General features: G+C 42.8%; 1 protein-coding gene across 2 annotated transcripts in view; it reads right to left on the bottom strand.

Annotated features, from left to right (window-relative positions):
• Window positions 1–264: 264 nt before the first annotated feature.
• hspg2 (heparan sulfate proteoglycan 2) overlaps window positions 265–16,482 on the bottom strand; it is a 110,125-nt gene continuing 93,907 nt past the window's right edge. For both annotated transcript variants that reach the window (XM_085782712.1, XM_085782713.1), the window contains 30 exons: window positions 15,991–16,125; window positions 15,676–15,857; window positions 15,383–15,578; window positions 15,045–15,224; window positions 13,593–13,853; window positions 13,344–13,506; window positions 11,871–11,968; window positions 11,514–11,780; window positions 11,308–11,420; window positions 10,523–10,670; window positions 10,315–10,431; window positions 10,127–10,144; window positions 8,299–8,383; window positions 7,829–7,973; window positions 7,635–7,737; window positions 7,422–7,531; window positions 7,222–7,330; window positions 7,024–7,122; window positions 6,716–6,937; window positions 6,205–6,449; window positions 5,939–6,110; window positions 4,924–5,046; window positions 4,551–4,607; window positions 3,193–3,268; window positions 3,023–3,101; window positions 2,575–2,622; window positions 2,232–2,302; window positions 2,047–2,130; window positions 1,441–1,544; window positions 265–627 (listed from right to left, as the gene is read on the bottom strand). In XM_085782712.1, coding sequence (XP_085638838.1) covers window positions 455–627; window positions 1,441–1,544; window positions 2,047–2,130; window positions 2,232–2,302; window positions 2,575–2,622; window positions 3,023–3,101; window positions 3,193–3,268; window positions 4,551–4,607; window positions 4,924–5,046; window positions 5,939–6,110; window positions 6,205–6,449; window positions 6,716–6,937; window positions 7,024–7,122; window positions 7,222–7,330; window positions 7,422–7,531; window positions 7,635–7,737; window positions 7,829–7,973; window positions 8,299–8,383; window positions 10,127–10,144; window positions 10,315–10,431; window positions 10,523–10,670; window positions 11,308–11,420; window positions 11,514–11,780; window positions 11,871–11,968; window positions 13,344–13,506; window positions 13,593–13,853; window positions 15,045–15,224; window positions 15,383–15,578; window positions 15,676–15,857; window positions 15,991–16,125 — 3,983 coding nt within the window. In that variant the 3' untranslated portion in view covers window positions 265–454. The remainder of the gene's footprint in view (window positions 628–1,440; window positions 1,545–2,046; window positions 2,131–2,231; window positions 2,303–2,574; window positions 2,623–3,022; window positions 3,102–3,192; window positions 3,269–4,550; window positions 4,608–4,923; window positions 5,047–5,938; window positions 6,111–6,204; window positions 6,450–6,715; window positions 6,938–7,023; window positions 7,123–7,221; window positions 7,331–7,421; window positions 7,532–7,634; window positions 7,738–7,828; window positions 7,974–8,298; window positions 8,384–10,126; window positions 10,145–10,314; window positions 10,432–10,522; window positions 10,671–11,307; window positions 11,421–11,513; window positions 11,781–11,870; window positions 11,969–13,343; window positions 13,507–13,592; window positions 13,854–15,044; window positions 15,225–15,382; window positions 15,579–15,675; window positions 15,858–15,990; window positions 16,126–16,482) is intronic.

Raw genomic sequence — 16,482 nt, 5'->3', positions numbered from 1 at the left:
TAAATAAAAATTCAGTGCTGTAAAAACATCTCCAACTCCATAGGATCTGACCCATCGTAGAAGGCCTAATATGTTTTACTCTTTACTCTTCTCATGACTAACACTACTGCTGGAAGTATGTAAACTGTACTGGTTCTCCTGTGTTAATAGTCCTTCATTGAGAATACAACACTGAGGAAGAGAAGACTTGTTAATATCATTTCAATTTTTCTCTCTTTTTTTTGGTTTTACTGCACACAGAGAAACGAATCCTGTTGTGTCATCTTGTGTTTTTTTTTTTGTTTGTTTTGTTCTGTTTTGTTTTGGTAGCAGCAAAGCACCAAGTTTGTCAGGCTCTATGTGTGTAAGTCTCTCTGTGTGAGTCTGCTGTGTGTATGTGTGTATGTGACATCACTCCATAGTCTCTGCTTGTGTGTATCTGTCAGTGTGTTTGTGTGTGTTGGTGTGTGTGTGTCTATGAAGAGCATGGCTGCACGTTGATGCCGTGAGCTGCGTGTGACTGCAGGTCGATGGCCTGCGCCGGCTGCTGACCCGGCCGGGCGTTCATCAGCGTCAGGTTCCTCACGCAGCCCGTCATTCCTGACGAGAACTTCCCTACGGTCATGGCCGCCATGTCTGGGGCTCCACCTGTCACATGAACACACACACACACACACATACACAAGCATTAGGGGTGTAAAGTTTTATCACAATGTATTGGACAACAATCGTTATTACAAAGTTTCTCACAACACGATTTCAATTTGATTCAATTCAGGGATCAGTGATCAATATCAGACAATATAATCTGCTGATTTAAAGAAATCATTTCCGTTCACATCGGATCATAAAAAACAACGAAATTATCATTTGATGTCTTCGCAAATTAAAAGTATGAAACTGCAGCAGATTCTTGTCAGGGGAATTTCAAAATAAAGGCGCCTCTTACAAGTGATGATATGTATCGATATCTGATCGATGTTTTCATTTTGGATCAATGCTATTGACTCATTGATCACTGAATCATTATATTGATGTAGATCAATGTATCATTACACCCTGGCTGTGAACTGGCATTTCATCTGATGTAAGTATTCTTTTGTTTTAAGAAAGGAGTAGGTATTATAAGTTTTCTTCATCCTGCTCCTTTACAATCTTAGAATTGGAACGAATAATAAAATGAAATGAAATCCCATAACTCAGTACAGTCAGAGATCAAATTTCACTTTCAGTACTAAGGAATTATTTCAATTGTTCTGAAGATGTAACAATCGCAAACTGTACAACACAATTATCAAGCAAATTAAAATATAACTGAATATGTTGAAAAGTTATGAGGCTCCAACAATAAGAAAATAATTTGAGCTTTATTATTTGTTCAAAAACATAACATTTCAGTATTTTTATATGTATTCCTAACAACTTATTTTTGTCTGAGCTCCGAGCGTTCACTCTACTCACCAAGGTATATGCTGCCTTTGGTGTTGACCATGGAGCTCTTGCCTTTAGACTGCCCGTGTAGCGCTGCTCCTCCATCCACCTGGATGTATCCGTCTCTTCCACTCCTACAAACAAAAGAAAGGAAAAAACTCATTTCAAAAACTAAATACACACTGATATAAGAACAGACAGACACACAGATGGCTGATAACAGACCACAGACATCTTGATGTGAAACACTACAGTGTATGAGTATAAAATACATAATATAATAACTACTGAAATAAAACTAATATAACATAATAATTAATAATACATATTAATAACTCATTGGGCTGTTTGCTTTCTTAGTGTAAGTGTAAATTGAATTGATTCCAGTTGTGCTGAGCTGATATAATATGATACATTTGCACACGCAGCATGTTCAGGTATTTCAGATGAGTGAATGTGTTTTTCCTGTTTTCCATTCAGAAAATCATTCCTGATGAACATAATGTCTGCTTTTGTTACCATGGTGTTTTTATTGCAGAATGATACAGATGTGAAATGCACAGTGATTTCCAAAGAAGGATTTGAGATTGGGAGAAACATCATCTATAAATCATATCATATCAGACCATATCCTACCTGACTGCTGTGATCTTGTGCCACTTCCCGTCATTGATGGCCTGTCGGGACAGGATCTGTGCCTCTCCGCTGCCCAGCTGGTAACTGCATGACGCACAAACCATCAGTATTAAGTCTACTACACAAAAAATAATCAATATTAGATATCAATATTGTGCACACAGGATCAAAAGGGGCCAAGTCACCTGAAGACAAGATGTCCGTTCTGCAGACCGAGGCTGATGAAGTCCTGGCCTCTGCCGTGATGTCCGAGCTCCTGGAAGTGGAAATGTGTTTGGTGAGAGGAGGAGGAGGAGGAAGGTGTTGATGTTGATGTAACTGCAACATTTGACAGCTGACTAACATTTAAAACATGATTTAATGCAGTCAGAGTCTGTATTAACTGTGATGTTCCATGCAAAAATAAGAAGCCGTCATGCTCATTGTGCAATACAAACACATTATACCTTCTCTTTTCATTTTCACTGCAGTATAATAGTTCTTGCTAGAAAATAAAATAAAGGTGTGTCTTGTGTTTTGAGTTGATACCTTTTTACTAGCATGCACCTTTCGCAAATTGCGTGCGCCATTGGTCTCCTGAAGAAAATGGAGGATGAGTTAGAGAAGCAACATGCACTTATTTAGTGGTGTCAGGTGGAGCCAGGCTCGCAGCCAACATGCCCGACAAAGTCACAGCCTCAGCAGCACAAGGACGAATTAGACAGTTTGATGATGACGAACATACAGTTTATATATATACGTATATAGTATGTGTCAGTGCAGTGTTGTTGTTGGTGTGTAAGTCAGAACATGGATGAGTGATGCTTCTTCACAGATGAGGTGATGGTTAAGAGTGTGGATGTGAAGTAACAAAGTCTGTGAGGATGAGGATGAGGATTAGGAGGTGGGAGGATGGAGGGATGTGAGTTGAAGGTTTAAAGATGTGGATTAAGCTGCAGCTCAGTCTGAACCTGACATGAGCCGGACCAGAACTCACCACTCCCTGCCACAGGATCAGACCCTCAGTGGAGCCGGTGTTGATCTCCAGCTCGATGGTCTCTGGTGAGTCATGGCCGCTGAAAAAAAAGAGAGGAAAAAGTGTAAAAAATAAAATAGAAAATAACTAATATATGAGTTAAACAAGGTTAAAAGGCAATTTCCACTTGCCTTCTTGGGAAAACTGATTTCGGGAGGGCGATGTATCCATTATTGTGGAAATGAGCTGCATATTGGTACGGTGAGTCTGCAGACAAAACAACAACACGCACGCAGAAATTAAAGGAGAGTCAGGTTGGTTCTGTAAATTTCCTCACAGTTATGGCGCCCTCCAGTGGCGAAGGCATGGAAAAAAAAACCCTGGTAAGACAGGACGTGGTTAAATCCAACATTGACAGACAGAAACAGGAAACAGGAGCTGTTTACACAAAGCAAGACATGTTTAGAGTCTCAGTTTCCCCAACAGTACAGTAGGTAATGTTAGCCGTATGCAAATGGTCCAATCAGACCAAATAAGGCTGTTCTGACATGAACAAAAGGTGTGTCTTACTGATTCATCATTACATTTTTATTTGGAAGTGTAATATAGGGTTATTTTTCTCCTATATGCTGCATAATTTCAGTTAAATACCTACATGTGATCAAATATTATAATCCTAAATTCCATTATGTTGATCAGAAATGTCTCTGCTTTTAAATGCAATTGCTTTTAATGATGTCTGGTCCACTGCTTTGTTTGGTGTTTTGTGTTGTTGTTGTTGTTGTTCTGAATGAGTTTCATGTGTTTTAATTTTTCCCTGTGCTTTTGACGTCGACACACAATGACTCCTGAAGATTTAAATAAAGGTTAAAGACAAAAAAATCCTCAGTAAAACCAATCTGCATGATGCAGAGTCATTCTCCTCACACTCGTCAACATCTCTGGTTATTTCACAGAGATGGGACTGAACTCAGTAAAAACAAAAAGAAACAAGTTCCATGCACAAATAACACATGAAGAACAAAATATGCATGAAATGCGTCTCAGCCGCCACACTGTGCTTTCGACAGACACTTGACGTTGTTAGTGTGTGGACATGGAGTAGATTTATTATTCTGGCCAAGGGACAGTTTCTGTTTTTGTTGTTGTTGTTGTATATAAACAGGCAGTTTTTAAAGTAGATGGAAACAAAGGACCGAATGTTGTGAGTATCTCTCCTGCAGACAGGAGAAAGGAAAACGAGGGGAATTCCACATTCTAGCGTTTCCACTTCAAATCAGTTCATCAACCATCTGCGGTTCTGCTCCAACATCCTTTAACCTTTTTAGTCCAGATGCAGAATTCCCCTCTCTCAACTTTCCAAAGGGCACGAGAGCCTCTGTTTCCAGTTGAGTTACAGATGAATGTTTGGTTTTTTTTGTGTTTATGTGGGAACACGTGTTAGACGATGGACAGATCGGGTGGAGTTCGGGGGGAACGGTACACCTGGAGCCCCCCTGTTAGTCACGGTGGAGTCAGGGCAGGCAGACTGAACGTGGAGATACTGTACCGTTGGCCTCGTTACGGTCCGAACTCCACAGGGCGGCTGGGAGGCTGGACACCTGGCCTGTGTGTGCAGGATATAGCCACGAGAGCGTAGGGGTGAGACACAAGTAATCACTCAGGGTTAAACCTTCCCAGCATGCACTGCCACACTGGGAGTGATGTGTTTGATGTCAGACGGGCTTCATACTGTGGAGAATGTGAGTCATCTGGGATTGTTTCTGGTTCTAAGTGCAGCTTTTCTGTTGGAAGATGAATGTGTCTGTCTAGAACAGGTGTGTGCACTGAGAGAAGACATGTGCTTCGGTTTTTATGTAAACTGTTATAAGTTTGTGTTTTATTTATTTGTGACACACGTATAATCAACGATATTTACTTACTTTCCTCACAGTTGAGTCCTGTGAACCCGGCCGTGCACACACACTGACCGTCCACACAGCTGCCGCCATTCTGGCACTGCAGGTCGCTCTGGCAGACGTCTCTCACCACCTCGCAGCGCTCACCTGCAGTGTCACATACCAGGGGTGAAAGGTCAAGGGTCAAGTTCAAGGCAGGGTTAGTTCATAGGGGCTGGAGAGATCTTTCAGTGTTGGGGAAGCTACATGTAGGTCAGCCTGGCAGTAGTTTGAACAAACTACATTTCTACCCCTGGAGAAATGTAGTTTGTAAAACCACAGCTAAAATAAACGGAGCTTTAGCAACTACTTATATACTAATACTAATTATATCATTAAATAAATCATCATGTGGTGTATATGAAACTAAATATAATAGCCTATAAAAAATTCACATGCAGTCAACATACGGCAAGTTCACCATTGATATGTTGATAATATTAAGAGAAAATGAAAATCCTACCCCAATACCCACTTATAAATCAGAAATGTAAATCAGTGAACAAAAAATGTAATAAAAAACACAAAGAGGTTGACATATTCTAGATCGGTGAGTCTGGAACAACAATGTTTAAAACCATGGCAGGAACGCCAGGCCCAGCCAATCAGAGGCAGTGTTGGCAAAGAGAGTTCTGGAAACAATAATAGTAAACTAAAATTAATACTATATAGGTCTTATTTTAATAAAAATATTTCATGTTATTGGCCAAAATTGTAGTTAATTGAGTAGTTAAAGTACAAAAAACGACCCAAAAACGATGCAGTGCAAAATATAAATGTTAAGCTATGTGGTTCAACTAGTGTAAAAGTCTCCCCAACACTGATTGTTTTTCATCATGTCACATCTCCTGCTGCTAATAGAAGCTTTTTGTTTTTAGAGCAGGTCAATCATCAAGGAGGCAAATACAACAAGTTATTTATTTTATAGATCACAGCTGCAGGTGCCACCAGGAGTTTCTGGAGAGATCTGACATTTGTTTTGTCTTTTTCGAGCACTAACCTTCAAATCCGTCCCTACAGAGACACTGGTACTCGTACTCAGCGTTGGACATGCAGTGTCCACCGTTGAGACAGGGCCGGCGGTCGCAGGGGCTGTTGTCCACACAGCTGCTGATCGATCTGCTCTCTGTGAAGCTGTAGGACAGATCCGTCTTCTTGTTGTTGATGAAGACCTGAGGAGAGGAGACGAGTTTCAGCTACTGGCTACAGGAAAATCTTTATTCAGTTTTGTTTTATATCCACTTTTTAATGCAGAGATGATCTCACCTCTCCGATACATCCCTGGAACATTTCGCTGACGTTGGCGGGCTTGGGCAGGATGTCCATGTAGGGGACGCCTCCCAGGTACATGGGGGTGTGGATGTTGAGGCCCTGGGCCTTTCCTGGAGACGCCCTCTTCTCCACTCGGCCCTGGTCCACCCTCAGGTGGCCCTGCTTCTTGTTCCGCTCGGCCACAACTCTGTGCCACTGGCCAAGAGAGACGGGCTCAGGACTGAGCAGAATCGCTTGGCCTGCAAAACAAAAACAGAGATTTTATGCTTTCAGTTGCGTCATGCATGAAAATCACTTTCTCAAGATCAATTAAAGGGATAGTTCACCCAAAATTGAAATTTCACTCATTATCTACTCACCCTCATGTCGACTAAGGGCTGGGAGAAGTTTCAGAGTTATCCCAGCCCTTAGTCGACATGAGGGTGAGTAGATAATGCGTGAAATTTCAATTTTGGGTGAACTATCCCTTTAAACTTGAGAATTTGCTCCTTCTCCTCCGCTGTACCTGTGCCCAGCTCGTATCTGAACTCCACATGTCCGTCCACCATGGAGATGGCCACAAAGTCCTCCACCTTCATTTTCTTCCCTCCACAGAAGAACATCAGGCCGTCTCTGTCGATGGGCTTGAACTCCAGCTCCACGCGCAGATCATCGTGGATGTTGGTGAGGGGCGGGTACGCGATGTAGGACTCCTCCCCGTCGAAGAGCGGCGTGGTCACCAGCTCTCCTGGTGAACACAAGGAAGGAAGAAAAACCATGTCATACATCTGTGCCTACAGGGGGCGATGGTTTATGATGGTTTTCCCGTCTTACCGTCCATGCATTTGTTTCCGGACTTTCCAAGATGGCAGCGGCAGTCGTAGCCCAGGCCGCTCGGCCGACCGATGCAAGTGGCGTCTGGTCCGCAGGCATCTGTCGTGAGGAGAAAAGGTCACACAACATTTATTTTATTGGCACGTTGTAAATCTCTGTTGTCGACACTTTAATTTGTCCGTGGACGTTGTCCTTTACCTTGGTGACAGTGCAGGGACGAGTGGTGCTGACAGTTGCTTCCTGTGAATCCTCGGGCGCAGCTGCACCGGTACAAGCTGGCATCCGAGTCCTCGCACGATCCTCCGTTCTGCAGCACAGGCGAGGAAAATCTTATTTATATTATGGGATTTAACACAGGCACACACAAGTGCATTGAGATTTTAATGGATGCAACAGACCTGACACGGGTGATCTTTGCAGGTGGGGCAGTTGGAGACGCCGGTGGAGCTGCGGTCCAGGTCTTTGAAGATGACCTCCTCGCCCTGGATGAGGAGCTGACGGATACAACCTGCACAGCGCCAGATGATGATGAACGTCAACACGTCAGGTAACACGGAAAAAAACAAAATTTCCTTTAGACTACATTTCTGTCTGTCTGAGTGATGTCTTACCAACAAACCCGGTCTTGATGCCAGCGGTCTTGGCGAGGAGTGTGTAGTTGGGGTATCCGCCCACATACAGCTCCTCATTCAGATCCAGACCCTGGAACTTGCCCTGAGGACAGGAAATGAGCATTTACTGCATGAATCGCTGGATTCATCAAACATAAATGACTGGGGGAGGGTAGAGGGGGCTGCATACGGACCTGTGAGCTGCCGTTGATGGGCTCGCCGCCGTCCACGATGATGTAGCCCAGGGTGTGGTTACGATACAGCTCAACAGTGTGAAACTCTCCCAGTTTGATGGGGTTGGGGTCGCGTATGGTGGCCATGCCGGAGCCCACATCAAACCTGGGACAAAACAGGAAGAGATTTTTTCTTAAAACTACTATCATCCACAAGGTTTGTATTATTGGAAGTATTTCACTCGATTTATTGCACCCTGCACTTTCTTTCTTTCTCCTCTCTTGGATATGTTTGCCTTTGTTACTGTTTTATTGTATATTATGTACTGTGTATGGATGTTTTGCATGTGGCAGCTGTTACAACTCCCTTGCCCGAGACAAATTTCCCCTGGTGGGACAAATAAAGTTTATTTGATTTGATTTTGATTTGATTTGAGGTTGATTATGCTTTGTTTACTTTACAAGATCATTGAAGCTCGCTGTGAACCGACCTGAACTCCAAACGACCACCAACCAGTCCCAGAGAGATGAAGTCGGCTCCTGTCGTCCTCCTCTGGCCGTTGTAGAGGATCATACCTACGACGAAACAGTGTTAGTGAGATCTTCAACAGTTTGGCCCTGGATCAGCAAACAATAATATCCATCTTAACAAGTCAATAAATCTGCCAGTAAATTAAAAGTCAGTGAGATCTTTACTTTGAGTCAGATCTGCAACAACTTTCCTTTTTATCTCCAGTAGGGATGTCACAACTATAGATTTTCTTGGTGAAATAATCACGATTATCACAATTATCAAGATTATTATATTCAATAATTTTACAACACTATGAATGTGTAGCATCAAATATAGTCAATTGCATTGCTAATTATATAAACAAATTATTTAAAGTATCTATTAATATAGGACCAATTATTAATCCTTCAGAGGAAATGTTTGAAGTATTTATTTTATCTTTTTTTTCTTACAAATGAGGCGCTATCATTTAAATCCCTACCAGTTCAGCATTACATTAGGTAAATTGACATTAACGTAATTTAACCCAGTAACTGTGTATAACTTTGTTTTCATTCCGTGCGTGTTGCGATGATCTGCCGACATGGTTCCGACATAATCTTTTTTTGGAAAGTGACGGTATTTAGGAACCTTTACGATTAAATAATTGTGGCATTTAATACCGCGATTAATTGTGAAAACAAGTAATCGTGACATCCTTAATCTCCAGTGTTTCTAACAGTCATGAAATAATAATTTGCTCCCACTGGAGATGTTTGTGTCAGAGGAAGTGACTTGTTAGGATGGACATTGTTTGTAATGGAGTGGTTGAACTGTTTAATGGTAAAGCAGCATGCTCTGGTGAGGCAGGTTAACAGCCAATCAAAGCCAGGTTATAACCTGCTATTCTACTGTACCATTAGGCTGCCAAGTGCAACCAGTTACAATGACAGAACCAGTCCTTGTTTTGTTTTGTTTTTTGTTCTTTCTCCACATGCTGGATATGTACATGCTTATATGAGCCACACAGGCCGATGGGGAAGTGGGAACATGCCCTCTTACACCTCGATCTGCACACGTTGATATAACACTCTGATCGTCAGAGAGAAGTCTGCATAAATGTGCAACACGACTGATTTTCAAAGTGCAAGCGAGCTTACACGTGTCCTGTCAGTCTCCGCACATTTAAACAAATCACTTTTGCAATGAATTTGTAGCTTTTTTTCTTCTTTTTGTGCAGTTTTGTTGTAACCTGATTGACTGGATACAAAAATCCAATCTTGCAAATCAAAACTGTCAACATCAAGAATGGCAGCCACATATTTTCCTTTGATGTTCCAAGTGTTTTTTTTTTCTAATAATAATTTTGTTGTCATGTCTCCCCAAATCAAATTGTGGGTCAGTTAAAAAAAAGCCAATTACTTGCAAAAGCTATTTGTTACCTCGCGCTTTCTCAGAAATGTATGTGATGTGTAGCATTGCACTTACAGTATGTAGCTCTAGCCAACAAAAACTGTGATACTAAGCATCAGTGCTGCTCTGGAGGCAGAGGCTGATGAAGTAAAGTACAGTAAGAGAAGATTTGTAACCAAGCCGATGACTGTAATACTCTTTAAAGTGTTGTGATCATGACCGAACAGCCCTGTACAGTAAATCTGAGGCCATGCACCAAACTGCATCTCTTTCACAGCCCATAAATCTGCTCTGAGCAGGATGCATTACTGTATGTGAAAGTCTGATGCAGCCAAAAAAAAAAAGAGAAAATAAAGCAGGTTTGCCAACATCAGCCTTGAAAGCTCCTGTGGATCTCAAACACTGAGACTCACCAGCGTACAATACCAGACCTTCCCACCACGTGGGTGAGAGGGAGGGGGGGCGGGGAGGAGGGAGGGGACAAAAGACGCAGTGAAATTACACATGAGGAAACAGGTGCAAGACTCAACAATTAAAAAAGTATAAAATTAAAATCTGTACAATTAAACCGTCAGGATGATTTGAGGCTGTGCTTCCTTACCATCCACGTTATCAGGTCTGAAGGTGATCTTAATGCTGAAAGCCTTGTAGGCGTTTTTGATGGTGGGCAGAGTGAGGTAGGACAAAGGCTCCTGGGCAAAGTACGGCATCACTCTCTCTGAAAAATCGACAAAATCTCAAAGTTAGACTCCGACAACTATGAGGAAAACTTCTAACTGACATCCGTTCCTGTGGTGCTCTCCACTAACCGTGAACTTGAAGTGTAGTGAAGGCTTCCACTTTGCCCTGTTTGTTGGAGGCGGTGCAGACGTACGTCCCAGAATCCTCGTGGGTGACGCCAGGCACCGTCAGCACGTTGACGTCCTGGACACACTTGGGAGGGAGCTCTCCTTCCAGCTGGGTGAAGGAACAGAAACACAATCAATCAATCAATCAATCAATCAATCAATCAATCAATCAATCAATCAATCAATCAATCAATCAATCAATCAATCAATCAATCAATCAATCAGTCAATCAATCAATCAATCAATCAATCTTTATTTAAAGTGTAGAATCACCATGCAACATGGTCTTAACACTTTTACAATTTACAATAAAATAGTGCATGAGGCAAACATACCAGAAATAACACGACACAAATATATATATATATATATATACACATATACACACATACATGTATATATACAAACATATACATATATAAAAAAATATATACACAAATATACATACACACACATACGCATGCATGCATACATACACATATATATGCATGCATGCGCACATATTAAACAGACATGTTTAAAGTGCCAAACAGTAGAGAAAAGAACAAATGACGATGTTAATGGATATTAAAGAAAGAAAAGTGATCTAAGACTGGTTGTAATAAGATGAGTAAAGATGGGTCTTCAGTCTTGATAACAATCAGCATCATGAATGAAGAGGAAATGTTTAGGCTCTTCAAAGCCAGATGGGTCAATAGAAATTGAGATGATATATAGGAAACGGTATGAGGAAGACATAAGTTTACCTTGGACCATTTGATGTCAGGTACAGGATATCCTGAGGCCACGCAGGGCAACACTGCATCAGAGCCAACTGTCACCTCTTTGGATTCTGGCAGTGCAGCAATTTGAGGAAGCGCTGTGCACAGAGAGAAAGGATTTCAATGAATATGGTGATAAAACACAAGTGTGTGCGTGTGTGTATGTGTGCATGTGTTGCAGGATCACTCACACTGGACATTGAGGACCACCTGAGACTCTACCGAGCCCACGTCGTTGGTGGCGGTGCAGCGGTACTGCCCGGCGTCGGCCTCCGTCACCTGATCGATCCGCAGCATGCCGCCCTTCACCATGATGTGATTTGGCAAAGTCCCGCCCACTTTGCTCCATCTGACCGTGGGCTCCGGGTCGCCGACGGCCTGGCACTCAAACTCCACAGAGTTCCCGATCATCACGGTCTGCACCGATGTACGCACGTTGATCATCACCTTCGGCAGGGCTGAGGGGAAAAATGAGGGATGACTAAGTTGTATTTGGGTTTTGTTTAATTAGTCTGTAGACTGGTGTATTAGCAGTCAGAGCTACAGACCTTGGATGGTCAGTCTGGCCGTGTCCTGGGCCTGACCGTACACACTGCTCGCTCTGCAGATATAAACTCCCTCGTTGCTCTGCTCAAGGTTCTCAATCCTACGGAGACATTAACACATGGAAACATGCCACTGTTCAGATATCACTTCACATATTACACATTAAAATTATATCATCCATAGATTTGAATTTCTCTGATAATTTTTAAAGGAATAGTTCAACATTTTGGCAAATTCACCTATTGCCATAATCCCTACAGTTAGAGGGGTAGATTCATTGCCTTTAATTGTCAGTGTTTAGATCAGCGGGGCAGAGACGCAAGCTGCTCTGCTAAGGCAACAGAAGTGCACGGTACTGTTGCCTTTCCCTCGTCAACTCATCAAATACACAATCCAACAACTCCAAAACGCTCTGGTGGACAAGTTGTGATCTGCACATTCACCACGCTATGAAATAATCATGTGTAATTATGTAACATTACGACACATGAAGCAAATACTGTTGCGTTTTTGAAATCACTCTGCCCAGCAGCCGTGTCTGGAATGTAGTCCCGGCTGCACATTTGCCTTGAAAACAACTCCATCTCGTAATGCTACATGATTATTTCACAGCGTGGTGAATGTGCAGGTCACAACTTGTCCACCAGAGCGTTTTGGAGTTGTTGGATTGTGTATTTGATGAGTTGACGAGGGAAAGGCGAAAGTACTGTATGCTTCCGTTGCATTAGCTGAGCAGCTCACATCTGCTCACATCTGCCCTCTACAATCTAAAAACAGCTTGCACCGACAATTAAAGGTAATGAACCTACTCCTATGACTATAGGGATTATGGCAAATTCGCCTATTGCCAATTCGCCAAAATGTTAAACTATCCTTTTAAGTATATTGGCATTTAATGTTCCATGTAAAAAAACAACAACAAATGCATTGTATTAACTATATTTAGTGCTGTTTGTGTAGCCACAGCTTGATATACTTCATTCCTCTGTATCATAGATTTCTATTGTTGTGGAGCAGCTATTATAAACACATAAGTGAGCCTCACGAGTTCCCTCACTTAGATGAACATGGACTATGTAGTTTATTTTAAGTCGAATCGAATGTTCAACTGTCCTGTTGCTAAATATTTGCAAATCCACAGCTGAAAATAGTCCCTCATTCTTATTTGAGTGGTGTTTGCTAAAAACTACTTCGCTCATATCAGTTACCCCTTTTTGAAAAATAGATTGTGGATATTTTGAGAAGATATAAAATATATGCGACTCATTTTTAATTATTTACGCCTTCAGTAAAAGTGAACAGCTTTAGGCTTGAGAATCTCAGATGAGGCAAGAAAGCTGGATTGCTTATCCTCGACAAACCTAAATAGAGCAAATCATGCTCCGTATTAAGTTCAGCTGTAAGGACATAACAGCAGATCCTTTAATATCCCACATACTCAGACAGTCAGGGCTGTTTCTGTCTTGTACTGTCACCTGAGTACTCCGTCCTTGACGTGGTGGTTTGGCGGCAGGGGGCCTCCTTCCTTCAGCCACTCGATTTTGGTTTCCACGCCACCTGCTGCTGAGCAGGTGAACTCCACGGCGCTGCCCTGAGCCTTCACCTCCACCTGGGGTGACACGCGCACTGCCAGAGGGGCTACAGAGGGGGCAAGAACATCACTATTACATCACACATGAACCGTCTTCACAACATGATCAACCCGGTCTCATCATCACACTCACATCTGACTGTGACTTTGGCGACCACCTCGCTGTTGCCCACTTTGTTGCTGGCCACGCACTTGTAGCTTCCTGCATCGTCAGCGGTGGCCAGGTTGATCTGGAGGTCGCCTCCGTTCACCTGAGCCCTCGGGGACATGTATCCATCCAGCTTGGTCCAAGTGTAGGTCAGAGGAGCGGTGCCGTGGGCCAGGCACTGCAACCTGATCACCTCCCCGACCCGCACAGCCACGTCGTCGGGCACGGACGTTGCATAAGGAAGAGCTAAACATAGGAGAGGAGAGAAAAGATACATTTTGAATTTCATTCATTTCATTTTCTATACCGCTTATCCTGCACTAGGGTCACGGGTGAGCTGGAGCCTATGTCAGCTGACTTTGGGCGAGAGGCGGGGTACACCCTGGACAGGTCGCCAGTCTATCGCAGGGCTAACATATATAGACAGACAACCATTCACACTCTCATTCACACCTATGGGCAATTTAGAGTCGCCAATTAACCTAACCTGCATGTCTTTGGTCTGTGGGAGGAAGCCGGAGTACCCGGAGAGAACCCACGCATGCACGGGGAGAACATGCAAACTCCACACAGAAGGGCCCTAGCCGGCCGGCGGGTTCGAACCCAGAACCCTCTTGCTGTGAGGCGACAGTGCTAACCACTGCACCACCGTGCCGCCCATACATTTTTTTTTTTTGAATTTACACCACTAAATATTTTTTTTTTTTTTTTTGAATTTACACCACTAAATATTTTGTTGGGAGTACTGGATGCAAAATGCCCGCAGATTGTAAACACGATCATTCTTTTGGGAAAAGAATATTTATTACGAAGACCCAAACAAAAAAATTCTTGAATTTGGATTTTTAGAAATAAAGTTAGACGCCAATTTCTTTTGGAAAAAAATATCGCAACAAATCAAGATTGGGTAGAAATGCATAACAAAAAATGGGAAAAAACTTACGTTTGAGTAAATGTATATTAAGTAGTTAGTGTTAATTTAATTTCAGTAATTTCACATCCCTTTTTTTTGTGTTTTGAGTATTAGGGCCACAATGACAAATTAAAAAATCACAAACTTCGAGAATAAAGTCGTAAATTTACGACTTTATTCTCGTAATGTTATGACTTTTTTCTCGTATGAAATGTATGACTTTATTCTTGTAAATTTACGACTTTATTCTTGTAATGTTATTCTCATAAATTTACAACTTTATTCTCGAAGTCTGTGTTTTTTTTTTCTCAATGTGGCCCTAGTACTTGTACTTTTCTGTCCTGTTTTGGTCCTGTTTTATTATGTTGTCAGGTTTGTTCTGTCCTTTGAGTTCTGTTTTTGGTCAGTGTATTGTCAGTTTATAAATCGTGTATGTTATTGCCTGTTTCCATTAAATAAATGAAAAAAATTCAGTGGATGTAGGAATTACAGAATAAAAAAAACAACAACTTAATAACACTCACTTTCTACATCCAACGTGATGGTGATGTCATTGGTGCCCATGTTGTTGGTGGCACTGCAGATGTATTGTCCAGAGTCCTGTCGGCCCACATTGGGCAGCACCAAGCTGTTGTTCACCACCTTGTGTCTCCACGGCAGAGGAGAGCGCAGCTTAGACCAGGTGATGGTTGGTGACGGGAAACCTTAAAAAAAACAAACAAACAAACAGTGCAGAGCAGAACATAAATCCTCAGCTCGGCTCATTTCTTGTTGTTTGCTGCAACATAAAAAAGTGACACCAGAAGATAAAATAGAAGCCGTTCAAGTGATATTAGATTTTTGTCCCCCCTCTGTTCATTACCGTGAGCCTCGCAGCGCAGTGTCGCCGTTTGTCCCTCCACCACGATCATCTCCGGCTCAGGAACGGCGGGTCGGGGCACTGATGGAACTTGAGAGCCTCCCTCAACAATCACCTCCACCTTGGTCTCCGTGGAGCCCTCGTTGTTGCGAGCCGTGCACACATACGTGCCGCTGTCTTCTGGACGAGCCACTAGAATCTGCACGAGAGGAAAAAAGGAATTATATTTCAGCATTAAGACGCAAAAAAAACCAACAAAAAAAACATGTTGATATTGTCTTCAGGTGTCTCAGTACCTGCATGACTGCATTGGACTCCATGGGAACGGGGCTGCTCAGCATCGTCTTGCGGTTGCTGTCCAGCCGGTGCCACGACACCGAGGGACGCGGTTCTCCTGACGCCTGGCACTCCAGGTTGATGGGCTCACCCACCCTGACCTGGACCGGACCGACGGGCGTGACGGTGGCCACAGGAATCTCTGAGAGACACAGATGCAACAACACTAGTGCGGCTGTGTGTCTGATCGGCCACTAGAGGGAACCCTCTGTGAGGACTCTCTCTCTCTCTCTCTCTCTCCTCTGCAGGAGTGTGATGATGTGCATGTGACTCACCTTTGACGATCAAAGACACGATGGTGTGAGTGATGCCGAACGGGTTGCTGGCCACGCAGCGGTAGGCGCCGTGGTTGACGGGGCGAGCGCTGCTGATGGTGATGACAGAACCGTCAGAGCCGACTTTGACGTTATCTGCAGAAACGAGAATGAGGAGCAATTAAGCATTATTAGAGCTGCAGGCGACTTCTGAAAAGTTAAGAAGAGCTTAGTTTATTCATTAGGAATTGATACTATTCAGTCCTGGTGGTGAGCTTGATGATCTAAACTCATGGGAAGTGTATGATCCAGGGTTTTTGAAGCTTTAATTTGTCTCTTTTTATGAAAATGCACATTACTCTATAAGACGTGCTAAGTAGTCCTCAGTCTGAGGTCCTTCTGAACTCTTGAGGAGAATCAAGAACAGGGTTATAGACTGAGGACATGTATTGAGAATTTGCAATGAGAAGTCGAATGCTGTCAATTTAATTTTGGTAATTACATGAAAAAGTG

The sequence above is a fragment of the Trachurus japonicus genome, chromosome 7, assembly GCF_045865225.1.
Source record: "Trachurus japonicus isolate A0001 chromosome 7, Traja_1.0".
NCBI lineage: Eukaryota > Metazoa > Chordata > Actinopteri > Carangiformes > Carangidae > Trachurus > Trachurus japonicus.
This window is presented reverse-complemented; position numbering and strand designations above follow the sequence as displayed.